General features: G+C 44.3%; 1 protein-coding gene across 1 annotated transcript in view; it reads right to left on the minus strand.

The window, feature by feature from the left end:
* The window catches only part of PKHD1 (PKHD1 ciliary IPT domain containing fibrocystin/polyductin), a 445,700-nt gene extending 426,966 nt beyond the window's left edge, over window positions 1-18,734 (minus strand). Inside the window, exons 1-8 of the mRNA XM_068960604.1 lie at window positions 18,683-18,734; window positions 15,790-15,867; window positions 15,020-15,164; window positions 10,976-11,084; window positions 7,380-7,437; window positions 3,704-3,782; window positions 1,516-1,590; window positions 466-530 (exon numbers count right to left, since the gene is read on the minus strand). Coding sequence (XP_068816705.1) covers window positions 466-530; window positions 1,516-1,590; window positions 3,704-3,782; window positions 7,380-7,437; window positions 10,976-11,084; window positions 15,020-15,164; window positions 15,790-15,867; window positions 18,683-18,734 — 661 coding nt within the window. The remainder of the gene's footprint in view (window positions 1-465; window positions 531-1,515; window positions 1,591-3,703; window positions 3,783-7,379; window positions 7,438-10,975; window positions 11,085-15,019; window positions 15,165-15,789; window positions 15,868-18,682) is intronic.
* Between the last annotated feature and the right edge of the window lie 9,138 nt (window positions 18,735-27,872).

Consider the following 27,872-nt stretch of genomic DNA (forward strand, 5'->3'; position numbering starts at 1 on the left):
ACTATATGGGCCAGGACATTGCTATCATAAAGCCAAGAAGTCCAGCGATCACCAAGGTACCACCCACACCTTAACTTCTCTAACAGTGCTCGAAATAAACACATTCCAGACTCGCACCATCAGCAATGGCAACATCTAACAATAAAAGGATAAATGTAATAGCAATAGAGCAGCTAAGAACTGGCTTGGAGTTAGATCAAGAATGATAAATCCTGCTCCACTGGTTACTAGCTTCAACTTTCTCACCTATAAAGCAAGAACAATCCCACCAGCCTCACAGGTGCATCTGTGAGGATTAATTTAGTTTATATTTAAGCTGCTTCCTATAGCGTCTCTCAGAGAATTCTCCACAAATGGTGATTATTATTATCATCCTCAGGGGAACCAATTCTTGAAATAGTTTTTTTCTGGACATAGAGACATAGATGGATAAGACTTTAAAATTCTGTTCCTTCTCAAACAGACCAATGTAGTTGCCTTCCACACGACACTGCAGAGTCCCGAGACCGTGGTCCTCCTGGATAGGATAGCTAGGGAAAGAACAGGAAAACGTAAGAGATAAGAATTACCTGGCAATTCACTTCAGAAGCTCTGGTTCTTTAGCCAGGAAGGTTATAAAGTAAAATAAAATAAAATTCTAACTAGAGTTCTCATCAGTACATACACTACCAGTCAAACACGTAGTGTGAGAGACAAAATTTGATGTACTCCTTACCTCCATTGGGTTCTTTCTTTCCAAAGTCTGTTTTATGACAAGGACAGCAAGATTATTATCACCCTCCCCCCCAAAAAAGTCTATTAGCAAGTATGAACCTGAAACAGGAAAATTCTGAGCAAACAAATGAAAGATACCAGGAAGAAATCACATTAAACAATTTGCCTCTTCTAAACACTAGTCCCAAAAAGCTAAGTCATAGGGTACAGAAGGTTAACCCACTCAGTCCCGAGTGATTTGAAAAAGCCAGCAAAATGTGATTATCTGAAAAGTAAGCACATAGATACTCATTTTCTAAATTTTCCTTGTAATAAATAAACAACTGAAACTTTAGTGTGTTTTCTCTCTGGCTAGTCGATACAGTACAGTGGGTGAGAGGATGAACTCTGGATATAGTACAGTGGTTAAAAGGATGAACTCCGGAGGCTAGTGAGTAGACCCAGGTTCAAATCCCAGCTCTGCCACTTGCTCTTAGTGAGACTCTGGGCAATTACTTAACCTGTCTGTACCTCAGCTCCCAAATCTGTAAAGTGAGACTAAGAGCTGTATGTACTTACAAGGTTATTGGCTGCCTTCAATGTGAAAGTGTTCACGCAGTAAGCAGTTATTATTAGCTACCTGTCTTTTCAAGAAAGCTTTCAAGTTGCATTGTGAATCGATGACTGTGTCATTTCTAGGAAGTCTAAAGATAAGGCAGTCAACAGGCATGGGTGCTTTATATTAAAAATAGATGTGTGTGTGTGTGCTATGCCCACGTCGGAGAACCTAAGAACATAAATGTTGGCAAGAAAGATACTCACCGGGATCCCGTCTGTCTGTTTACAAGAGAGCAAGGAGTGATCCATTTGTCTCCCTGAGCTTCCAAAATCAGTGGACTGGATACCAAAGGGGAACAACAGACACAAGTCAAGAGGGAGTGCTCTCTGCTAACATTTCTGGAAAAACTCAGAGGAAACACTATTGTGAACATTCATCTCTTAACTTATGGGGCATTAGTGCAGGTGGCTGGGAACTGCCCCTGAGGAGATGCTAAATCAGACCCTCAACCCTAGGGCAGGGTGCATTACACTCATCTGTGGCCCATACTTTCACACCAGTGAGGGAGCACTGCCCCTTCCATAAAAATCATCATCATCTCTCCCTTGACTATACTGGGTCTACACAGAGCCACTGAGGAGTGTATGCCTGTGTTCCTCCTAAACAGTATCCCAGACCAAAGCCGTGATGACACCAAGTACCGAGTATGGCATATCGTCAGGGATGTACTTGGGGCTTCAATCCTCCATGGGAAGAGTAATTTCCATTCAAGACAAGTTGACTATTATTACTATTATTATTAGGCCACAGCACAGCTTGCTGTACCTTAGCTCCCTAACTAGGGATACAGCTGTGGCCATAGCAGTGAAAAGTGCCGAGTCCTAACCACTGGGCTGCCAGGGAATTCCCTGACCATTATTTTATGCCAGAAATGTAGATCCTGAAAGCAGTCAACTTCAAAATCAAAGATTTGTAGCAGAACATGAGGATACCCCCGTTCTATCCAAGGGGTAGAGGAAAAATTAGACACACTATGCAGTGTCTCTCAGCAGAGTATCTCATGAAGCTGCGGTCCTTCTACCTTAAGCTGCTGCTGCTGCTGCTAAGTCGCTTCAGTCGTGTCCGATTCTGTGCGACCCCATAGACGGCAGCCCACCAGGCTCCCCCGCCCCTGGGATTCTCCAGGCAAGAACACTGGAGTGGGCTGCCATTTCCTTCTCCAATGCATGAGAGTGAAAAGTTAAATCCTCACTATAGCTGCTTCATGCTGAGTAACCACATTTGCTTAGAGGTACTCACGAACATCTCAATTTCAACACTTTCTGTTCTGTTCTCCCCCTTCCCTAGCATGAAGGATTCACTAGTATCACTTTCCACTTTAAAAGTCTCCAGTGGAAAAAGTCACACCAGCATCCTATGTACCCAACTCTTTGCAAGCCCACCAAGGTCCTCTGTCCATCAGATCACCCAGACAAAAATATTGGAGTGGGTTGCCATTTCCTCCTCCAAGGGATCGTCCTGACCCAGGGATCAAACCCATATCTCCTGCTTGGCAGGCAGATTCTTTACCACTAAGCTACTAGAGAAGCCTTAATCATTCCCCCAAAATATTAAAAACTCAATTGCTTGCACAAACACCATATGACATCACTCACATGTGGAAACTAAAATATGATACAAATGAACTTATCTTCAAAACAGAAAGACTTACAGACATAGAGAAGAGCCTTGCAGTTGCCAAAGGGGAGGAGGAGAGGAGGAAGACAGGACCGGGAGCTTGGGATTAACAGATGCAAACTATTACATACACTAATAGGATGGAAAAACAATAAGGTCATACGGTATAGCACAGGGAAATGTATTCAGTGTCCTGTGATAAACCATAATGGAAAATAATATGAAAAAGAATGCATATACAGATATACATATAGACATGAAACTGAATCGCTTTGCTGTACAGCAGAAATTAACACAACATTGTAAATCAACTAGACTTCAATAAAATAAATTTTAAAAATAGCTCAGTGGCTTTCTGTACATTTCCCTCTGATCACACTAACAGAATTTCTAAACATACAGAGGGATAACAAACAAGGATGTTACAGTGGTCAGGTTCACACACGGTGATAAAAGATTTATTCCAGCCTGAGAAACAAGAGGGAGAAGGGGAAGAATCAAGAAAGAAAATCCACAGACGCAATTACAGTACAACTCACACTGTGCCCAGAGTGACTAGTTGTCAGTAAATAAATGGACCGACTTAATCGACCAGTTGCAGTTACATTAGCCAAGTTTGCTGAAGCCCAGCTCACCAGGGACCATAAAGTGCAAAGAGGAAAACAGCAGTTCTGTGCCAACTGCTCACAATTTATTGCTATCAAGGAAGCCGGTCTCAGGGAGCAATCCTGCATATCTGTAACAGGTCGAACGCAGAAACAAGCGCACACTTACCTATCAACGTACTCAGCATCAAAATCAAAGGTTTCTGACCTTCCAGTGATAATCCAGCCATACACATGTATTAGCTTTCCTGTTTGAAAAAAAAAAATTTTAATTAACCTATTCAGCTCATGCTCTAAATATATAACATAAACTGTATTTCTTTTTCAGTTACCTCTACTCAAAATGGCCAAACTGGTCGTGACTCAGAATACCAACACAGTTTTATAAATTGTACAACAGGAAAGGATCACCAAGTATGACCCAGTCTTCGATATCAAGGAAGCAAAAATAATCAACCATTGCCAGTGCAGACTTTATCACGTAGGTATGGAGCAGAAGGATATCAGGGCTTCCTCAGTCCCCGGGAGGGAGGGATGGAGGAAGGGAGGGAGGGGCCTGCTGAAATACACTGCCTTGCTCCCCTCTCTTGGCTGTGTATAGACCACTCACCTACACGAGATTTAAGAATAATATTCTTTGGGAGTGTTCCATGTGACTTTCCTCTGGACACATGTGATAAGAGAAGGCTCACATCACATGATCTGGTTAGATATTCAAAAATACTAAACTTTTTTCTGTATCTCAGAGTACAAAAGATAAATGTCGCAGATGAACCAATGGGGTAGGAAGTCAGAAAGAAGGACATGAGAGAGCAACAGAGCCCTGGCTTAAAGAATGAGCCACTGCACGTGTTATTCATTCAACAAAAATACTCGTGTTCAAACCTCAGGCAAATGGGGACCCACAGGCAGTCCGCACTGCCTTGCTCACTGATGAATGCATGACTTTCTCGGCTGGGTCTCCTCTGGGCAATTTGAAGAGATTCCCATTGGGTAGCAAGCTTTTCCCTGATACTCGCCTCTTTTGAGCTTGTAGGAATAGGGGAGCAGACATCAACAACCCTTTTCATTAAGGGCACTCTCAGCACTACCCCCAACTTCTCTGCTCAGAGGACCTGGGAAAGAAATCTAGAACAGCCCCTTCTCAGAAACATTCTGGGGCCCATACCAGATGCTGCTTGAGCTGACTTCCTCCAGTTGAAAAGCACCTAGATTTAGATCTGTGGAAATGCATGAAGCAAGGTTTGAAGCAAACATAGCATAGCAAGGCAATGCAGTTCAAGTTCACCACACAATCTCACAACCTGCAAGAGTATGCCTTCCAAATAATGATAGAATTTAACCATTGAGGCTGTCATCTTCCAGTATCACAATGCTAAGAGATAAGAGAGGTGCTGGTTAACTAGACAAAACCTCAAAATTAGAAGAGGGAAGGGCACCTATAGGGCTCATGAGGCCACTGACTTCAGAGGACTTTGAATTTCTTCATGGCTACACTTAAGGCCAAAAAAGAATATGACCAAGAAGTAATGCTTCCTGACATGCTGTGCATATGTTTTATTAATAGGAAGTGATTTTAGCTGCAGTCATTGGATGACTGGTCCGAAAACAATGGAAAACTTCCAGGAAGTACAGCAGGCACTTGACCAGGGAATGAGTACAACGAGTGGGAAGTTAGTCGACTTAGACAAAGGTCATGGGATTGGCGGAAGCCTAGGGCTTCCCCGGTAGCTTAGCTGGTAAAGAATCTGCCTGCAATGCAGGAGAACCTGGTTCAGTTTCTTGGTCGGGAAGATCCCCTGGAGAAGGGATAAGTTATCCACTCCAGTATTCTTGGGTTTCCCTGGTGACTCAGACAGTAAAGAATCTGCCTGCAATGCAGGAGACCTGGGTTCAGTCCCTGGGTTGGGAAGATCTCCTGAAGGAGAGTATGGCAATCCACTTCAGTATTCTTGCCTGGAGAATCACAGTGGACAGAGGTGCCCTGTGGGGAGGCCAGTGAGCTACAGTCCATGGGGCTGCAAAGAATTGGATGTGACTAAGCGACTAATCACAACACAGCACATAGAGTCTGAAGGTCTCCACTGCTGTCCCATCTAGCAAAATAACTCACCTTCATTTCATTAGGGCTAAATGATCAGTTACCTGGCTTTGGCAAGCATGATTTCTACAACTGATGGGCACCATTTTAAAAACGAATAGGAGGTTATAGAAACTAGGAATTCCCGTGTGTTTTTGCTTTATTTCTAAACAAAGAAGCCCAACAGCAGCTGACAAATGGCTAAGCCAGAACATGTGCTGGGGGAGGTAGGGGGTGGATTCCACGTCACAGTGGAGGACTGTTAACCACATATAGGAAATAACTGCTCACAAAATATCTCTGCTGTCCCCGCTACCTCCCCCGTCTCCGCGGCTGCTACTCTGGGCAGGCTTCCCAAAGGAAATGAGAGTAATCGTCTGGAAAGTGATTTTGAAGATGCAGCCGTGCGGATCCTGCCCAGAGGGAGCACTCCAACCAGTTCTCCCCGAAGGTGGAGAAGACAGTGTGAAGAACTCAAACTGGGTGGGAGAAATGGCCTTGATTAATCTGAGTGCCAGCTGATTCCCTGTGTCACATCGCTCACAACAGGCTCCCTCCTCATCCCTCATCCTAACAAGGCTTCTATCGTCCAAACAGGGGGAGCCAAATGACGGCGTGTGACTTTCACAGGTCACATCTCTTTTTAATAAAACATGATCATGTCTTGATTATTGAATAATGTGCACTAATAATGCCAAATTCATATTCTTCAGGATGTAATTTAAAAAACACATATATCTGTGTGTCTGTACAGATGCACCAAAAAGTACAGACACTTCTCAGTGACTCAGATATTCATTTCGACATTCTTGAGCCATTTGAAACTACATCAGTTCATGTATTGAGACCCAGTCACAAATAAAAATTGAAGAACTTGTATCCCCATACTTATACCATCTGGAATCCCTGAACAAATGAAAAACCTAAAATAGATGTAGGAATTTGTCAAGAATCAGACTGCAAATTGTATGTAATCCTAGCTCTGTTCACTGTTAGTTTTAAAGCAGGTTTGGCAGGTCTTAGTTGCGCCCCTTTCTTTTATGTCCAGCCTCGACCCCACCAGCGTTCTCTCTCTTCTTTTCTGTGCTCTTGGTCTCTGCATATCGGTGTGCTCTCTAGCTCATAAACAAACTCCCAGGATAAGGACCAGAGTTAATGGCCTTCCAGGTGGCACCCAACTCGGCTCAATACAAAATACAATCAATGTAAGGCACATGGGCCCACTCTAGACTCTGTCTGGGTACAAACCTCAGCTTGACCACTCGTTAGGGGTGTGCCTTTAGACAAATTACTTAACTTTTTGGTACCTCATTTTCTCATCTCCATAATGGAACTAATAATAGGTCTTATAGCACTAGGTGTTATGAGATCTAATGAGATAACACAAACCAAAAGCTTGGAACAGATCCTGGCTCCCAGGGAGGGTCAATAAAGGTCTGCTAGCATCGGGATGATTATAAACTTAGGAGTGATGATGATGCCTATTTTCTCCATTCTCCAGCAACACCTGGTTTGGTTTTGCTGGTCTCTTTTTCTTTTCACGTAAGGATTCCTTTGATTATCAGTGGCGTCATAGAGCAAAAGTGCCCAGAGGGAAAACCAAACCAGGGTTAAAGTAAACCAGGGGTTGACACTCACCTTCAAAACAACACCAGAGAAGCGGCAAGATTTTCCTGTTTATAGAGACCATCTACCAGGGTCGAAGGGTTCACCATAGCTTTGTTAAAGCGGTTCCTATTTACCCCTTTCTTAACAGGCCTCTTACCTGGGACTCCACTGGGCGGAGTAACTTGGTAAACAATTGGTGTCTGTGCCCTGGAAAACTGTTTAGAAAGAGTTATCACAGTAAGTATTTCACCAGAATAGCACACCACCACACACAAGAAGCCTGCCATTCCTCACAGACCATTTATCTACGGAAGCAAGTCGCTGTATTTCCTCAAATCGCTTCTACTTCTTTCCATTTTCATGATATTTCCGTGAAGCAGAGAAGGTAGATGTTGTCATAGTTCTTCCATAGATGAGGTCAAGGAACCCGACAAGGTCATCTGTCTCCCCTGCACCATTATCACTCACACCTGGGCAAGTCTGTTTCTACTAGCCCACCGGTCATACCAGGAGCATGTTTTACCAAAGGAAACGTAGGCAAGCCATGCTTCAAAATACCAACCTTTTAATTCCATGATTGCAACTTGATATCTTGGGGTCTTGAAGTGGTTTTTTTTTATTTTTAACTTTTTTGCACAATAATTTGCTTATTTAAATTGAAAGGATTGCAACTTAAATTATTATCAGCCAGTACCTTGGTAGGGATAAGCAAGCTAAGAAAATTAGAAGTTTGAAAGATACCCAAGGGAGACTTGTTTGGGAAAATGGAAGGTGCCTTTTGGGGGGGGCAGGGGAACATGATGCAACGAATGAGAAGCAACATTATTCTCCAAGGAGGAAAGCAGCTCAGATGGGAGAGGCAGGGGGAGCCTGGTCGTGGCACTCAGGTCACCCCCTGAAGCACATCATGTGCTAATTATAAGTTCCAGAGAGGCAGGGGCAAGGCCTAAGTCATTGGTTGTATCCCTGGGCACAGCCTAGTATAAGGAAACATTTACATTTTTGTGAATGCATGGAGAGGCCCCATCTGAGACAACTGACGCACTGCCCGGAAGCAAAGGAGAAAAGGAGACAATTCCAGGAATCCCATATCACCTATCATCCTCTGGGTTAGTCCCAGAATACAGCATTTCACAGTCAGGGAGACTGGGAAGAAACAGAGAGTCATAAGGATGGACTGCCCTGGCCGCGGTTTGAGCCACATGCTAACGATTCACCCAAGAGGAGACCCAGTCTCCCCATCCTGCTACCCTCACCCCCATCTCTTACAGACACCTAGACCACCTTCCCTCCCCAAACCTACTGTACCTCCCGTCTGCAAAGCCAAGACTGCAAATTGTTTCGCTTGGTCAGCTTCCAGCACCCCAGGAGTCCTCCTTCCCAGGGAGAAGGCCACTAAAGAGTAACTCCGGTGTTAATCACCAGCCCTCATCAGACATCGTGAATCAACAGATATTGACGGTGTCTTGGCAAGTGCGGGCTTTACGTATTGATTCGCACATCTGTGCAGTCTGTCATCAAGGTTAGTTTCCTCCCTTCCTAACAGAAAAGGTCAGAAAAGAGTGCACAGAAAATATGCACAGTCTGGGGGTCAAAAGAAGAATGCTGTGACTTCACAGGCTGGGAGCTGTCTCTGATGGCACCAAAGGATAAAGATTAACAGAGCTCCACAAACACTTGCCAAACGTACACTCCCTCTCTCCCAGCCTCCTCCCGCACCCAGACCTCCACCTCCCACCAGGACACCTTTCAGACCACTGTCATGCCCACTGGGACTTTATCATGGGAGCTTCGTGAAATAGAGCAGTGGTTACTGCCCCATCTCCCAGATGTTAGAAACGAAGGCAGATGAAACAACCAAGTCCAAACCACACAAGAAAACACACCTGTCAACTTCCAGCTTAAAATACAAGGTCTACCCTTCAGCTGGATGCCTTCCTCCAGAAGAGCAGCGGAAAGAAAGCTTGATCACCCCTCCCAGGTCCTCAGGGTGGTGGAGCAGGCTCAGAGGGAAACCTCGGAGAGGGCTTCACTTGTGATTTCTCTGTGAGCTGACATGACATAGAGCGGTACTTTTTTTAAGAGAAACAGGCCTCTGGTCACCCACCAAGCTAGAGACATGACAGAGTGAAAAATTAATGAGCTTCCAAATCCAGCTTTCCTCATGCTGATCCCTGAGCCCAAGGAGGGTCGGCAGCAGCAAGATGGGGAGCTGAGAAGCAGAGGATGAGAGTGACAAAGCCGAGCCACCAGCTGCTTGATAAACCTTCTGTGAGCTGTTCTAACTCGTCAGTGCCTGCAGCAGGCTCTTTGGAGTGGACTGGCGAGGTGGAATTAATTTTTAATACACACGGTTCCCCTAGCCCCAGTCCCCAAACAAAGGCAGACACTGGATTTCCTTCAGCTCAGAATGCCTCTCATTAACTGCATCCCCTGGTGATTTTTTCATCAACTTACTGAGTTCGGGGAACCACTGAAGGACTTGCTATCTTTAATGTGTGATTTTAGGAAGTGTTTCTTTTCTTTCCCCTCTCTCTCCTTCCTAATCTTTTAATCAGTAGGAAAACTATTATCTGGGGTGAAAGGCCATCAAAACCAAAAACAGCATGGTGATTAAGGACCATGCCCGGCCATCTCTCTTCTGTTTTATTCATTGAGACACTGTAGAGGTGGCGGTGCGAGTCTTAATAAAAAAGAATAATTTTTTTCTTTCTGCCCCATATGTGCAGAAGCAAAATTCTGGAAAACAAGATTCCCTTGGAGGGAGAAACAAGTTGCTAAATGTGAATTGATGGCAAATTCTAAAGATGAATTGCCTATATTAAAATGCAGATCGTATGAGAGATGAATTTAGAAAACAAAGACTTGTTGTAAAGGAACATTAATTAATAACTAAACTGTGCTCTTAGGAATCCTCTTTTAAATGGAGGCTCCTTGTGGGAAGTACAACCATGGCAAGGGGCCCTGCTGAACCACTGCCCATTATAGAAAGTCTAGAACCTATGCTTTCAGAGATTATTTTAGTGTATTAATAAAACCAATCTGAAATGGGCAGTAGATTAAACAACATGAAGCCCCAGTGTAAAATTAATGCATATGGAATCTCTAAAATAAGCCCAGGCATTGGCTCATAAACTCTCTCTCACTCTCTCTCCCCCAACCACCCCCACCCCACCTGCCCTGGTTGCTTTTGGCTGTCTCTGAGCTTGAAGGAGAATTGCAACAGCCAACGCCCTTTTGGTTGAGGATTGGAAAGAGAAGCAGAAATCAACCGTGAAGCAGAGAGGAAGGTACAACTTGGGTCCCTGAGTCCCTTCACCATGCTGACACTCCAGATGATCTCTGTAAGATGAACCACTGATGCCCAATGGTAATCTTTGAGGCTCCTCTATGGGCTTCCATTTAAATGAGGATTTAGATGCAGGTTCAAATCCTGGCTCTACAATTTATGAACTGGACGACACGGCCAAATTATTTAATCTCCCTGAGTCCCAGGTTTCTCATCTGTAAAAGCAGGATAATAAAAAACTACCCCATAAAATTGTTGTATTAAGTTAATGAGTATAAAGCACTTAGCAAGATCCTGACATTCACATGCTCTATCTTTACTTTCTTAAGACAGTCTCAGAAACCCCATGAATATCATCCTGGCAAAGCAGACAGACTCCCTAGCTGAGATGTAACTTGCTTGTTAACAATGTAAGCACACCCTCAGATCAAGCAAACACACTTTCCTCCCTCCTTGGAACCCACCTTGAAAGTGCAGCTGTCTTGTGGTCCTGGATGTCGGCTGCCTACCACCTGTCCCCCAGCCTGCACTTCCAGGGAGTACACACCCTCCTGTGCTTCAGGCAACAGAGATCTGAGGGCAGAAAGTGGAAATCCGTATGAATCACCCATGAATTGCCATCGACGGATGAATGGATTAAGACGTGGTACCCAGATACAATGGAATATCACTCTGTGATAAACAGGGATGAAACTGAGTCATTTGTAGCAATGTAGATGAATAAAGAGTCTGTCATACAAAGTGAAGTAAGTCAGAAAAGAGAAAAACAAATATCGTATATTAATGCATATACATGGAGCCTAGAAAAATAGCACTGTTGAACCTATTTGCAGGACAGGAATAGAGACACGGGTGTAGAGAACGGATTTGTGGACCTGGTGGGGAAGGAGCGGGTGGGATGAACTGAGAGGGGAGCACTACCACGTGTGAAACAGACAGCTAGTGGAAGCTGCTGGAGAGCACAGGGAGCTCAGCGCTGCTCTGTGATGACCTAGAGGGGTGGGATAAGGGGACGGGAGGGAGGCTCACGAGGGAGGGGACACGTGTACACTTATAGCTGATTCACATTGTTGTACAGCAGAAACTAACACAATGTCTTAAAGCAACTATATTCTAATTAAAAATAAATAATAAATAAAATTATTATTAAAAAAACATGAATTGCCAAAGCTGCCAGTCCAACTTCACTACTTCAAACGTCCTTCCTGCACCTGTGTGTGTGTGTGCTTAGTCAATCAGTCATGTCTAACACTTCAGGATCCCATGGACAGCAGCCCACCAGGCTCCTCTGTCCATGGAATTCTCCAAGCAACAATACGGGAATGAGTTGCCATGCCCTCCTCCAGGGGATCTTCCCAACCCAGGGATCAAACCAGATCTCCCCCATTGCAGGCAGATTCTTTACCAGTTGAGCCACCAGGGAAGCCCAAGAATACTGGCGTGGGTAGCCTGTCCATTTTCCAGGGGAACTGCTCAATCCAGGAATCAAACCAGGGTCCCCTGCATTGCAGGCAGATTCTTTACTAGCTGAGCTATCTGGGAAGCCCTCTGCATCTGTAAAGCAGAGCTAACCCAGGCTTCCTGTATTTCACTTTTTACCTCCTCTCCCCATTCACTAGACTTTAAAGATTGGATCCTTCAGCAAAATAAGTTATGAATCTTTTATTGAAAGGACCTGAAATTTTAAAAATTCTGTCCTATAAAGAGTTGCAAGGGACTTTGATAGATAATCTACTCTAGTTTCCAGTTAAAAAATAATGAGTTCCATATAGAGAGGATTCCCAAGTGACTCAGTGGTAAAGAATCCTCCTGCCACTGCCGGAGATTCAGGTTTGATCCCTGGATTGGGGAAGATGTCCTGGAGGAGGAAATGGCAACCGACTCCAGTATTCTTGCCTGGGAAATCCCATGGACAGAGGAGTCTGGCAGCCTAGAGTCCATGGGGTCACAAAGAATCGGACACGACTTGGCAACTAAGCAACAGCCACATATTAATGGGTGAATGGGTAAGTAAACACCAATGTGAAGGGCAAAGTAGGACCTGAGTCTGAGGCTCTTTCTGATAAAAGGCATTGATTTCACATGTTGCCAAAAACTCTTGACTTAACACTTATTCCAGCAGCTCATAAACACTCCCCGTATCCCCAGAGAGTCCTAGACCTTCTCTCCTCTTTTCATGAAGATCACAGTGATTTCTTTGCCTTTTCGAGGCCGCCATTCAGTCTGATTTTTGTGAGAGGAGAATATGATGAATACGGAGTTAGATCTTAAAAGTGTCTCCCCTCCAAAACTTCTCCTAAAATCTGTAACATTACTCTAAATCTTTAAATCTTCACTGTCCAATGTGCTAGCCATTAGCCATATGTGATTATTGAGCGCTTGAATAGTGGCTAGTCCCAGACTTCCCAGGTGGGTCAGAGGTTAAGAATCCGGCTGTCAATGCAGGGGAGAGGGGTTCAAGCCCTGCTCCAGGAAGATTCCACATGCTGCCGAGCACCTGAGTCTGTGTGCCACAGTTGATGCCACACACACTAGAGCCCGCGCTCTGCGACAGGAGAAGCCGCCGCAATGAGAAGCCCGTGCACGGCAACTAGAGGGTGGTCCCTGCTCCCCGAAACTAGAGAAAGCCTGCACACAGCAACAAAGACCAGCACAGCCCTAAATCAATAAATAAGTAAAATATTTATCAAAAAAAGAATTGCGGTAGTACCAATTAAGATATCCTATTAAGGTAAAATACACACTGGGTTTTGAAGACTTTGTACGCTAAGTCTTATTAAATTTACATGTTGATTACATGCAAAATGACAGTGTTTCGGCTATGTTGAGCTAAATAACATGTATCATTAAAATTAATCTCACCTCTTTCTTTCAAATTTTTTAACTGACTACTAGAAAATGTTAAGTTTTCTTTGTGGCTCGCATTGTATTTTGGTTGGGCAGTGCTGATTTAGACGCTCCAGTGCCAAATTTTGCAAACTCAGACATGTCTTTTTATGATAATAACAGTATTTCATTGATTATTTTCCCACATTTGAGTGCTAATTTAATTTGATATTCATCTCCCAATCAGAGTACATTTAAGAGGGTTGTATTTCTTTTCTTCTAAAATGGTGATATAAAGTCAATGGTGCATGTTAAAGTCATTAGTATGTTGCAGTTGAGAAAACAGAACATACAAATTGAGTTTTGACTTATTTCATAGCAAGTTCTTGCAAGAACTCTATCCCCTAAAATATTATATAACCTACGGAAATCATCTCTCCCTATAGCAATGCTATAAGGAACTTCAGTTTAAGAAATATCTATTGAGCATCTTCTACTAGCAAGATATTGTGCTCAGCATCATAAGGACTACAAGGATGAGTTGATCACATCCTCTGTCCTCAAAGCATTTAGTTTCATGAGGATGAATCTGAAAAGTGAGCAGCTGCCACAGTGTCAGGAGAAACAAAAAGCTGAGGAAACTGGGCCACTAAGGCTGTGCATATTGTGCCTTTGTGTAAATTACAAAAAGGTCCTCCCTCAAGGAAGATGAATTGTGCAAAATAGTGTGTAACACACACACAAACACCCACATCACACTGTTGAGTTCCTAGAACACGCTCCTTCCTCGTAGCCTGGATTTCACTTCCTACTTGTCTGTCCCCCTGTGAAGGAAGGGAAAGATGATACTCAGTTGGCTGTTAGGGGCGAGGGAGTGTGTGCAGTATGGTTGGTTCAATAGGCAGAGATAGAGGAGGGGGAGCTTTCCTGAAAGAGGAAACAGAAGACAAAAGGAAATAATAATCTCCTTTTCTCTAACGAATGGTCCACTTTCAGGCAGCATGTCTAAGATATTAAAGAAAGAATGAACGAGTGCAAACTTTGGTGGCCAATGAAAACTTAAGTAGGACGATAGAAAATCTGGAATCCTGTAAACATCACATCGAACTCAGCAAAGAAACTAAAGACTACGGTGAATTTCCTTTCTAAATGGTTTTTAGTTAATGTACAGTCATTACAATTATGCCTACTCCAAAAGCGAAAGTTGCTCAGTCGTGTCTGACCCTTTGCGACCCCGTGGGCTGTAGCCTGCCAGGCTCCTCTGGCCATGGAATTTTCCAGGCAAGAATTCTGGAGTGGGTTTCCATTCCCTTCTCCAGGGGATCTTCCTGACTCAGGGACTGAACCTCAGTCTCCCGCACTGCAGGCAGATTCTTTATCATCTGAGCCATCAGGGAAGAAGCTGGTAAAATAGCCTCACTTATTAAAATCTGAATAGCAATAGAAGCCTTGCAAAAAAATCAGCAACTGAAAACATAATCCAACTCCTCCTTACAAATATTGTAAAATTCTCAAAAATCTTTCCCATAGTCTCATCCTTTTCCATATCTCATCCTCATTAAGCCCTGATAGGGAACTATGTTGGTAAATGCAGTCACTGCAGAAGTTGCTCTAATTCACCACCAAAAGCTACAGAGATGAAGAAAGTATTCATCCCAACTGGCCTTCCCAGTCCCCGGTACCTGGTCCTGCACATCACAGCTGGAACATCCAGGAAGACAGGGGAGACGTCACAGGGGATGCTGGGCAGCGTGGGCAGAGCCACATTCACCAGGTGGATCTCCAGTTGAGAGCCATTGGCAGGATGAAGAAGACCCAGCTCCAAACCTGAACACAAGGCACAGAGGGGAGTCTCAGGCTGAACGGAGCTGTAATCCACAGTGGGCAATACAAAAACACGCCACAAGGGGGCAGTGGGAGGCACTGAGTTTACCTAAAATTCAAAGGCTCCTTATTTCCAAAGGCATTTCTGAGTGCCATATGAATGAGTGTTCTCATTTATGACTTTACTTTTTAAAAAATTCTCATTTCAGGTCCATCCATCTACATCCAGGAAAGAATTCTCCAACCCTGAAAGTTACTCTTTATCGTGGAGTAAGATGGAGACACTGAGCATGCAGGATTATCAGCAAGGAAGATAGATAACCAAGGTTCTGGGGTCACATTGCCAAGTTCTAGGCTACATGTCTATCATCTCATCAGGGTTCCTTGAGTCCACTCCACAGCTCAGAATAAGGAAACGGACCCAAACACGGAATGGTGTGATGTGACATTAGCAAGTGGGCACCTATTAATAGTTAATAGTAACAGAGAGGGTGCTCAGTAGGTCCATCCCCCTTCAGGACCTCTTTTACATCTGTCCTTAGACAAGAAGAAAACCAGAGACTCACATCCTTTAGGATTCTCTAGATCAGTAAATGAGAAACTTGCATTTGGCAAGACCAAAACCTACCATCAAAAATGACTGTGATCCATGTACCCCCTGCGAGGCTACCTTCTTCAGGTTCAATGTGGATATTCAGACAAGGCACTGTAAGTGAATAGGAGAGACACTGGCTTCAGTGTGCAAATTCAGTCCCCCAGCTTCCTTTTAGCATTCCTCAGAATCACCAGTAGGGTTTGATACAGCCCAGAACAACGGCCCCACCCCCAGAGTTTCTGCTTCAGTAGGTCTGGGTAAAGCCCAAGAATTTGCATTTCTGACAAAGCGTCATTTGTGCTTTCAGTATGGAGAATCACACCTTCAAAGCTCCCATTTTAGGAAAAGTTCTGACTGATCCTAGACACCCAGAAACCCAGTGTTCACCAAGACTATCCTGAATTTCCACTTCCCTTGGAGGAAGCCTCAAGGATACACTTGGCTCCTAATGGAATCTGAAATGCGTCTTCCCTCTTACTCACTCGTGAATCAGGAGGTGAATCACACAGGTTTTCTGTGTGTGTGTGTGCTTACTCGATCAGTCACATCCGACTCTTTGTGACCCCAGGGACGGTAGCCCACCAGGTTCCTCTACCCAAGGGATTTCCCAAGCAAGAATACTAGAGTGGGTTGCCATGCCCTGCTCTAGGGGATCTTCCTGACCCAAGCATCAAACCTGTGTCTCCTGCGTCTCCTGCATTGCAGGCAAATTCTTTATTCATCAGGTCATTTTACAGTTACCACTTATTTCCAATATTTCTACTTCCTAGAAACTTTTAGAAGCTGTCTCTATTTCAATCCTCCTACTCGGTACGCCATCCTCTTTTGAATACATGATCAGAATGACTCCCCAAATACAAAATGCTCCAAATTTTTGCTTTGCCTGCTCAGAGAAGCAGTGAAGCATCAATCAGTGCTGAAATTTAAAAAAAAAAAAAATCCACTATGACTTGCACACTAGGCTAAACTGGGTTTTCCCATACAGACTGTAGGCTGAGTATGACGTTATCAATGCCTCATCTTTGAGGGTACTCCTGGATGGACATTCCTTGTCCGAGGTAAAGCCAGCAAAAATCAGCTCCCCAGTGAAGCCTACAAAACACTTTTCTGTATCAGAAAAGTTAAAGGATCATCGAGGCCACGCCAACTCTGGCAAGCCCAAGGCATCCATGTACATATATGCAGGTGGTTCAGTGCACAAGGGAGAAGGCGATGGCACCCCACTCCAGTACTCTTGCCTGGAAAATCCCATGGATGGAGGAGCCTGGTGGGCTGCAGTCCATGGGGTCGTTAAGAGTCGGACACAACTGAGTGACTTCACTTTCACTTTTCACTTTCATGCATTGGAGAAGGAAATGGCAACCCACTCCAGTGTTCTTGCCTGGAGAATCCCAGGGACAGGGGAGCCTGGCATGGGGTCGCACAGAGTCGGACACGACTGAAGTGACTTAGCAGCAGCAGCAGCAGTGCACAGGAGTGATGATGTCACTGAGTAGGACCCATGGGGCCTTCCCGGGAGGTGGGGGACAGGGGGCGTCAACAGGCTTTTCCCCATAGCCTCTGCTTTACCTCCTCTCTGCGGCATCAGGATTACAGTATTTGATTCGCATTTCCTAAGTTGCTCTGCAAATATGAAAATCCCCCACCAAATGGAAGGTGTTAACTACTCGATGAGCCTGAGCACAGAGCCCCAGGCCTTCGAGAGCCTGAGGACTGATAATCTTAACCTCTGTGACAGCACCCGGTTACCTCACCACCATCAGTCAGAATTGTGCGAGCTGACCCAATGACCCCCCAGCTCGCACCTGACTTTTATAATGGCTTTGCTAAAACCCTTCAGAGAACTCAGGCTTGTTTGTGTGTGTTTTTTTCCCCCAGGAGATGAGCTATCATTCTCCTTGCACAGCCCTGCAATAAACGTTTCTCCACTCCAAACTCTGACATTTCTGTTTGTCTGGCCTCACTCTAGGTTGTGAACATGAACTTGCGCTAACAGTAAAGGCCCATTCACAAGAACACAATCATTGGTGGCACTCTGGCCAGACCAGCTCACACTCGCCCTCAAAGCTGTATTAGAGGCGTGTGCACTCAGTTGCTTCAGTCGTGTCTGACTCTTTGCGACCCTATGGACTGCGGCCCAGGTTCCTCTGTCCATGGGGTTTTCCAGGCAAGAATACTGGAGTGGGTTGTCATTTCTTTTTCCAGGGGATCTTCCTGACCCAGGGATTGAACCTGTGTCTCTTGCATCTCCTGCATTGGCAAGCATATTCCTTACCTCTAGCACCACCTGGGAAGCCCCCAAGAAGATACAGAGGATAACCGAATTAGCTGAGAAAAGTAGAGACACAATTTCAGAAAAGAAAATTTTAGTCGGCCGTTCATTGCTAAGACAAGCTAAGCCTTCCTTTGGGAAGATAAAGTAATAAAATCTAAAAATAACTGCATTGTATGGCTCAAAAGGAGTTATAAAAGAAGATTATGTTATTATTAAAAGCTCTAGACTATAACAGCAACTTCCACTGGCTGTTAAAAATTAAAGTATATATTTATAACTGTTTAATGTACAACCTCAACCAACAAACAGAAAAAAATTATTCAGCAGAGAAAATTCAGTCTTACAGGAGACACTAATAGGTCATCCCCAATAATATTTCAGTTCAGTTCAGTTCAGTCGCTCAGTCATGTCTGACTCTTTGTGACCCCATGGACTGCAGCAAGCCAGGCTTTCGAGTCCATCACCAACTCCCAGAGCTTGCTCAAACTCATGTCCACTGAGTCAGTGATGCCATCCAACCGTCTCATCTTCTGTTGTCCCCTTCTCCTCCTGCCTTCAACCTTTCCCAATAATATTTAAGTATCAATAAACTAGTTCTCAAGGTAACCTGTTGTGGTCTCCTTAAAATCTCTTCAAAACACATTCACTGACCTGCCAAAAGTAGTATTTTGATACTTGTCAGAGAGATCAGAGAGCCAGTCATCTTGCTGAAATCGATCCTTTCAAAAGTGCTCAGACATCAAACACATCTTCAATTTTGATTGGAGCAGCATAGCTTTATAAAAACCAAATGAAAAGAAAATGACTATCATTTTTGCTTACATACAATTGCTTTGCTGTGTTAAAACTTGGAGAATTAAGGATCTTCTGAGAGACCCGCCATCATCCCAACTTGCAAAAAAAGGACAATCTATAAAATCACCACTCTTCTACCCCCTCTCCTGTCTCATTCACTTATTTTATGCATACGCAAGCTAGGGAAGTAATAGTAACCTCTTGCATTAATTCATTCTTAAACAAACACTTACATTTTAAAAGTAAGTCAATTCCAGAGTCAAAATACTAGCTAATGGTGACGAGGGGGAGGGGGTTGTTTTGTTTTGCTTTCTGGAAGTCTCAGTCCTCCAGGAAGCAAACAACATGCAAAAGAAGAGTAAAGAGCTTAACAAAATGAAAGTTAAACGTGGTAACAGGTTGAAAACCTGATGCTAATGGAAACTTGCAGGACATTATCTTACCCTGGTGGCTCAGCCATAAAGAATCTGCCTGCAATGCAGGAGACCAGGGTTCAATCCCTGGGTGGGGAAGATACCCTGGGGGAGGGCATGGCAACCCACTCTAGTACTCTTGCCTGGAGAATCCCATGGACGGAGGATTTTGGCAAGCTACAGTTCATAGGGTCACACAGAGTCAGACACAACTGAAGTGGCCAAGCAGCAGCAGCAGCAGCATCTTACCCTCACAGCAGAGGAAACAGGGAGGGAGTAATAGGAAGAAAAAGCTGGACCCTCCAAACTGGACCTCCCAGGTCCCTCTACCTCAATTCACAACGCCTGGACCATCTTCCTTAAACGCTGCTTTCACTGTGGCATTGTCCTGTTTAATGCTTTCAATTCAAAGCCAAACCTCTATCACGGCAAACAGAGGATAAGAACACTTGAGAGGATTTTTATTAAGAATAACTGAGGTGATACATGCTGCTGCTGCTGCTGCTAAGTCACTTCAGTCATGTCCAACTCTGTGTGACCCCAAAGACGGCAGCCCGCCAGGCTCCCCCATCCCTGGGATTCTCCAGACAAGAACACTGGAGTGGGTTGCCATTTCCTTCTCCAATTCATGAAAGTGAAAAGTGAAAGTGAAGTGGCTCAGTCGAGTCCGACTCTTATTGACCCCATGGACTACATGCAGCCCACCAGGCTCCTCCATCCATGGGATTTTCCAGGCAAGAGTACTGGAGTGGGGTGCCATTGCCTTCTCCATACCTAAAGAAATTAACACAGGGCCTGGTACAAAGAAGACACTCACAAAGATCAGTTTTCCTTTCAAAGGCTCTCTGCTTCCCACAGAAAGCCCTGATTCTGCAGTTTCCCCCGGACCTGCCCCTCACATTTCCAACTTCCCCTTTCACTGCACCCAGCAAGCTCCCCACATGGCAGCGTCTGCCTTGGATCCTGCTGGTCCCTTTCTAGAGTCCCCCAACTTTCTTGTGCCCTAAAGAACTCCTGGCCTCCTTCAGGGCCCAAGTCAGGAGCTGCCTCTCCACAGAATCTGTCCCCCATGTAGATTCATAAATTAACTGGCTTCCAGACTTCCCTGGTGGTCCAGTGGCTAAAACTCCACACTCCCAATGTAGGGGGCCCAGGGTTCAACCGCTGGTCAGGGAGCTAGATCCCACATGCTGCAACTAAGACACAGAGCAGCCAAATAAATAAAGGTTTAAGAAAAAAATTAACTGGCCTCCAAATACAGAGGGCAAGGAGACACCTTAGTAGGAGGCAAACACTCCAGATTTGCAGGTGCTGGGTTTCATAAGCAGGAAAACTTTTACATATGAGGCTCGTCTTGGGTGTTAGCAAGATGAATAGATCTCCACCCATCACAATCTTAAAAGGTTATACAGAGGCTTGACCAGGGTTCAGTCACGTGTTCAATCCCAATGATCTCAATGCCACATGGCTCTCTGAAAACTGCATCTTTGAAAACAGCTCCTGTTGTGGAACCTTTGCACAAAAGGTACATTTCAAGTACACGGGGTGGGGTGGGAGGAGGCCTGCTTGTAGGTGGACTGGTAGTCATGCCCCGTCCATGACCTGGAGGAGGTGGACCAGCGTCCATCCCTCCTGACCTCATAACAGGTGAAGCAAGACTCCACGTGTTAACATTATATCCTCAATGTAACAAACCCTTTCATTGATATTGGGGGGGAGGGGTTAAGAAAACACTGAAGCCAGAAAAAACAGTTTTACCATTACAAAATAAATAAATAAATAAATGCCCAGAAAAAAAGTATCTACAAAAAGCTTAAGAATAAACGTATCTTTTAGGTATGTCCGAATTAAGACAGTGCAATGGATAATCACCTGTAGTTCATTCCACTCCACAGACATTTATCATATGCCTAATATACGCTGGGCACGGTGCTTTCTGTTGTTGTTTAGTGACTAAGTCGTGTCCATCTCTTTTACAACCCCATGGACTGTAGCCTTCCAGGCTCCTTTGTCTGTGGGATTTCCCAGGCAAGAATACTGGAGTGGGTTGCCATTTCCTTCTCCAGGGGATCTTCCCAACCTAGGGATAGAACCCACAGTTCTTGCCACGTCTCTTGTATTAGAGGCAGATTCTGTACCACTGGAGCTGGGAAAACAGAGATAAATTATCTTTGTACCTCCCCTCAAGTACCCAGCAGTTCGGGTAGGGGCAGAAGCTACTCTCATTTACAAGAGGAGTTCTAAAGTTTTCAAGTAGATTAAGCAGGTGTTTCTTTAACTTGTAAAATTCTCTATATTTTACACCTTTTTGAAATAGGATTCATTTTTCAAACACTTAATTTTCAGAAATACATCTACTGCCTAGAGAAAAGTACCCAGGAGTTACTTATAGTCCAAAAGCACCGAATTTGATTTACTTGTCACACCCAACAGAATATGTTAGGCACAGGAGAGTCGATTTTCAATCTGACTGGGATTTTAGCATTTTATTTTGGTGCCTACTCCCAAATTTAGAACATCAGAAGTAAATAGTCACATATTGGTTTTCTTAAAACCCTGTGTTGGGAGGGGGCAGGTGGGAGGAAATGAGTGATTGGAATTGACACATATACACTATCAATAAATACTATGTATAAATCAGATAACTAATGAGAACATACTCTAAAGCACAGGAAACTCTAGTCAAAGCACTGTGGTGACCTGAATGGGAAGGAAGTCCAAAAGGGAGCGGATCCATGTCCCTGTACGGCTCATTCCTTTTGCTGTATAGTAGAAACTAATACAACATTGTAAGTTAACTATACGCCAATAAAAATTAATTTTTAAAAAACCTCTATGTTCAGACCTACATCTTCCCTCTAAAATAGAGCAATCAAATCAATGACAAATGTATTTTCTCTTAAAATGATTATCCACTAATTCTTCCTAAGAACAAACTCAGCCTCCATTTAAATACTTTAACCAGAATATTTTCAACCAGAGGAGAGCTGCGTGCATCAGGTCAGTTCTCTCTCCCCTGTCTCTCTCTCCCCACTCTGCCCTCGTTCTTCCTCCTCCTCTCTGTCCCCTTCCCAGCCCCCCTCCCTGTGGGGCTTTGAAAGACAGACCTGCGAGGCTGCTACATCTATCCCCCAGTTCCTTTGTTTAACACACTAGCAAAAAGGCGACATCTAGGAAACACAGAGCAGAGACATTTCTGAGCCCAACAGTACCTTTTCCTGTTTCTCTCTCCTTTGGACTCAAGGGAGGAGTCCTTTCCTTTCAGAATGACCTTGTTCCTTTCAGAATGACCTTGTTCCTCTTAGGAACCGATGGCCGTGTTACCTGGTGAGACTGAGAGCCCACTTGCAGCAGCACAGGTATCTTACTTGCGTCAGGTTGTAACTCACCTAACTCGTTTGTGTCCCAGCCAAACCTGTGCTAAAGAAAAAATTCAGAGCTGACCATGGGGCAAGTTTAATGATTAACGCAAGCTACTGAGGCTTTTTCCCCCAAGATCTTTTATTATTGATCAAAGAAAGTCTTACATTTTTTTCCACTTACATGTACCCTAGACTAAGATGTTTAGATGAAAGTTCACCCAATGAGACAGACAGGTATTCAATGATTGAAAGAACTGCCAGTAAGTCAGTGATCGAACACAGGCCCAGGAGAAAGGGCCACCGAAGGGCTGGTCCCCGTTCATGAGCAGTCTCTGACTTCTCATCAAGAGGAAAGGCTGCTACAGGCCCTGCCGCAGGTTGGCATTCTCACTATGCGGGGGTGAGTCTAAATGTTACTGAATTCAACTGCATGGCAGGCCAACGAATCGGAGACGAGGTGTTGGGGTAAGGAATGCGACTTTAGGAGAACCCACGGACCAATAAGATGGCAGACTATCTCAAAATAACTGCCTTATCAGGGTCTGATGCCAGGTTCTTTTACAGATCAGGGATGGGGGAAGTGAAGAAACAAAGTAAAAAGGCCGTTAATCTTGCAAATATCCCCTAGACCGGCAAGCCTGAGGCAAGGGAGGTCTCAGTTTCTTCCTTCCTACCATCTGAGGGTGGACAGGGTTATAAACAAAGGCACTTTAACAGTCAGGCAGAGGGGCAGGATTCTCCGTGGGCAGTTATGTGTGATTATAATAACAAAAGAGCAAGTCGCAGAAACACTTCCAACAGGAAGTGCAAGTTGCCTTTTCCCTGCAACCTAAAGGGCTTCCCTTGCAGCTCAGTTGGTAAAGGATCTGCCTGCAGTGCAAGAGACCCGGGTTTGATTTCTGGATCTGGAAGATCCCCTGGAGAAGGGGTAGACCACCCACTCCAGTATTCTTGGGCTTCCCTGTGGCTCAGCTGGTAAAGAATCCGCCAGCAATGTGGAAGACCTGGTTTTAATCCCTGGGTTGGGAAGATTCCCTGGAGGAGGGAAAGGTTACCCACTCCAGAGAATTCCATGGGCTGTATAGTTCATGAGGTCACTGGGCTGTATAGTCCATGGGGTTGCAAGGAGTCGGACATGACTGAGTGACTTTCACTGCAACCTGAAGAAGCACACAGGAGATGATCTGCTCAAAATCTTGCTAAGAAAGGGCTTGTGCAAGCCCTCTCTATTTTCTCACTTCCCTCCCTCCCTCCTGACCTTGCATTTTGGCCAAGAGGAAGTCCTTGGCTTCCACCCATCACCTCCTGTTAGGATCCAGACCACAGGTCTCAGTGACTGGTTTGACTCTCTCGATGAGGAATCGGACATGCATCCGACCTTGGAGATCAGCACCACCTCTGTACTTGGTCCATGTCTGACTTCCTTGTGTCTGCCCCACCACCCACTCCAGCTCACATCACCGGCTTCCTGATGCAGTCAGCCATGCCCAGTGGTTCCCGACCAGAAGAAATTCTCATCTTTTCTTCCTTTGAGACAGAAGCCTTTTTAATAGAATTTGATAGCCCTGAATGTCCATCTCAAAGGACCTGGGAAGCATCCCAAGCAAGACCTGATTTAACCCACAGAAATACAACACATCTCTCACGACAATGGTGGAACTATCCTCTAGAAAGTATGGGAAAGAAAGTGGAAGTGAAAGTCACTCAGTCATGTCTGACTCTTTGCAATCCCATGGTCTATACAGTCCATGGAATTCTTCAGGCCAGAATACTGGAGTGGGTAGCCTTTCCCTTCTCCAGGGGATCTTCCAAACCCAGGGATCAAACTCGGGTCTCCTGCATTGCAGGCGGATTCTTTACCAGCTGAGCCACCAGGGAAGCTCAGAAAGTATGGGAGTCTTTGCGAAATCTCCTGTGCATCACAGCTTGGCAACCAGTGACAAGCAGAATGATTTGCTAGCACTGCAGCCAGTAGGGTAGAGACAGGATGCCTGGCCAGATCAGGCAGCCAGGGAGCCAATCATCCGGCCACACTCCTCCCTTCTGAACCCCAGCTTCCACTCTAGACCCCCCAGGACAGGTCCACAAGCATCATTTGAGCCACACTGGTGTGGGAAACAAGGAAGAGCAGACAGACCAGGTTTGGGGGAGATAATCAAAGGGGATTTCAAAATGATTGGTAATTTTTATTTTTGTAAAAGAAATTCTATTCATGAACCACTGAGATGGTTCAAAATTATTTTGATAAAGAACATAATACAGTTTCTGCCCTCAAAGTGCTTGCTATCTGGCAGGGGAAACAAAATCATGATCAGATTAGTTTATTGTATTTTAGTCAAATCTCGTGATGAAGACTTAACTCGTGGTTTATTTCTTGCTACTTTAATAAGAGGTGTCCAGAAAGTAACCCCATCTATCCTCAAATAAAGAACCTACAGTGGATACTTATCATTCTTTTTGGCAGCCTAGCCATCAACAGGGCGTCTCAGGTGGCTCAGTGGTAAAGAATCTGTCTGCTCCAGGGATCTTCCCGATGCAAGGATCGAACCTGAGTCTCCTGCATTGGTTGGTAGATTCTTTACCAGGGAAGCCCTAAAACATAGAGGTAGAAGTCATCAAAATGAGTGAGAGTACCCCTGTAAATGTGACCTCTTGAGTGTGGTGGAGCCTGAAAACATTTGGGTTATACATGTCTTTCTCAAACTATAGGACTGACCAAAAATTTCTTTTGAATTTTTCTATACAATAAGGATATCAGGAAACCCCAAAAGAACTTTTTGGCCATCCCCCAATAGACGCCACATTTCTTAAAGAAAGAAATTGATATTTTCCCTCTGTACCTTCAAATCATTTTGCACTGTACCTTATATACTGTAGGCACACAATCTAATGAAAAGAAATGCCTGTGAATTCATTTGAGGAAAAACACTCTGCAGTAGATGAGGGCCACCAAAGTCAAAAGCAAGTTTTAAATGGAAACCAAGAATGCTCAATGCATTTATTTCTATTTTTTTTCTTTTCTTTTTTTTTGCTTTCTCCTTATTAAACTTGTTTTATCATTTCCTCTTCAACTCATAGGCATGTTTCTGATAGAAAATGAACCTGGAGCACAGCCCTAACGTGGCCCTTTCATCTAAGTAAGATTTTCACTTGTAAGCGGGGCTCTGGAGTGTATACCATTTGTGTGACTAGCCCTGGAACTATGGCACACCTATACCCTTCACATTTCCTGTGTGGTCAGACTCTTCCTCAGGTGAGGTGAGACAGGTAAATTCCCCTTTCACCTGTCTAAGATTGACCCAACTCAAGTTACGCAAGTCCTTCCTTTTCCTTGTCTCTCTGCTGCTGCTGCTGCTGCTGCTGCTAAGTCACTTCAGCTGTGTCCTACTCTGTGAAACCCCATAGATAGCAGCCCATCAGGCTCCCCGTCCCTGGGATTCTCCAGGCAAGGTTACTGGAGTGGGTTGCCATTTCCTTCTCCAATTCATGAACGTGAAAAGTGAAAGTGAAGTCACTTGGTTGAGTCCAACTCTTTGAGACCCCATGGACTACAGCCTACCAGGCTCCTCCGTCCATGGTATTTTCCAGGCAAGAGCACTGGAGTGGGGTGCCATTTCCTTCTCCACCTTGTCTCCCTGCATGCACGCTAAGTCTTCAGTCGTGTGCAACTCTTGCAACCCTATGAACTGTAGCCCATCAGGCTCCTCTGTCCATGGGATTCTCCAGGCATGAAGACTGGAGTGGGTTGCCATGCCTCTTCCAGGGGATCTTCCTATCCAGGGATCAAACCCGAGTCTCATTATGTCTCCTGTACTAGCAGGCAGGATCTTTTACCACTACCAACACCTGGGAAGCCCGCAAGTCTCCCTAGCCTCCCTTTTTCATAAAGAAACAAAGCTAAGGGAATTATATTCTCTCTGGTTCAATATCATACCCCTGATTACATTTGGAGCCAAAGGATAATGAATATATAAACTCATATTTGGAAAAGAAATGAATTTGTTCCACTAGAGGGGTTAAGTTCCTGATCAAATATTTGTTTCTTAGTTTCTTTAGACAAAGTTTCCCACTAAAGTAAAATTATTTAAAAGTAATCCATCATTATTGCCCCTGTCTGAGGTCAGTTTTGCTGATTAAATTATTTTGATAATAATGACCCCCACTTACCTGGAATCAAAACTGTCATGCCCTCTATCATCCTGATGAGAGTCCTAAAAACCAACAAGGATGCCCTGGGTGTTACAGGTGAAAATAACTCATCATGTCCATGTATTTGGGAGTTAACATTGAACTACAGGCAGTTTCCTCATTCGAATGAGCAGAGCTAACTTGCTACTCCGGCATCATATAGTCTGGGAATCTATGGGCTATATACCTCAATCATCCTGAGGGCATCATTGGATCATAACACTCAGCATAGCAAGATTCATACCAGTGACACAGGATGATCAGAAAGTTGTGAGATCAAGCTCATATCTAATCTGGGGCATGACCAACTATCTCAGTTTGCCTATAACCAGAAGCTTTCCAAGGTAAGGTCATGGGGCTTTCAGTGTTAAACAGGGAGAGTCCCAGGAAAACCACCAGGATGACTCATCACCCCTATGCTTTAGACAGCTCCTAGTCCAGAAACAGTCAATAATTTTCTAAAATGCTTTGGCACTCAAGGCGGACAGATTTTATTCAGTTGCTTATAAAATCCACTTACATGTCAAGTAATTCAGTTCCTGCCATGTCAGATAAAATAGGTGTTGTGATATCCATTGTTTTCCGGACCACAGAAGCATATTTTTCTTTGAAATTGGAGCATTTGTGGAAAATATTGGAAAACAGTATATGTCAGTTTCTGAATTACAGATAATACAGTATCTTCTCCCTGGGATCAGCAGAATTTAAAATAAATCATACCAGCAGGGAGCCACAATACAAAAGCAATTAATTTTTTTCTAGTTTGATACCATGTTACTATTAATATCTGAGCCAGAAGCCCAGCAGAGATGTCTAAAGTATATCTCATATTTTGTTTTAAAAGAATGAGTGACAGAGAAGTCATAAATTTCTGCAGCCCAGTAGAATGCTTGCTTTAGCAGCAGAACGTTATGATAGTGTCAAATTCTCTATCCTTAGAGAAAATTGTTTTGAAAATGAAAGAAATGTTTTCCCCTTCTCTGGCAAATGTTGCACAGCTGATAAAATAGCCATGGGCCCCATGGACTGTAGTGTTCCAGGCTCCTCTGTCCATGGATTTCCCAGGCAAGAATACTGGAGTGG

This window comes from Capricornis sumatraensis, chromosome 22, assembly GCF_032405125.1.
Source record: "Capricornis sumatraensis isolate serow.1 chromosome 22, serow.2, whole genome shotgun sequence".
Classification (NCBI taxonomy): Eukaryota; Metazoa; Chordata; class Mammalia; order Artiodactyla; family Bovidae; genus Capricornis; species Capricornis sumatraensis.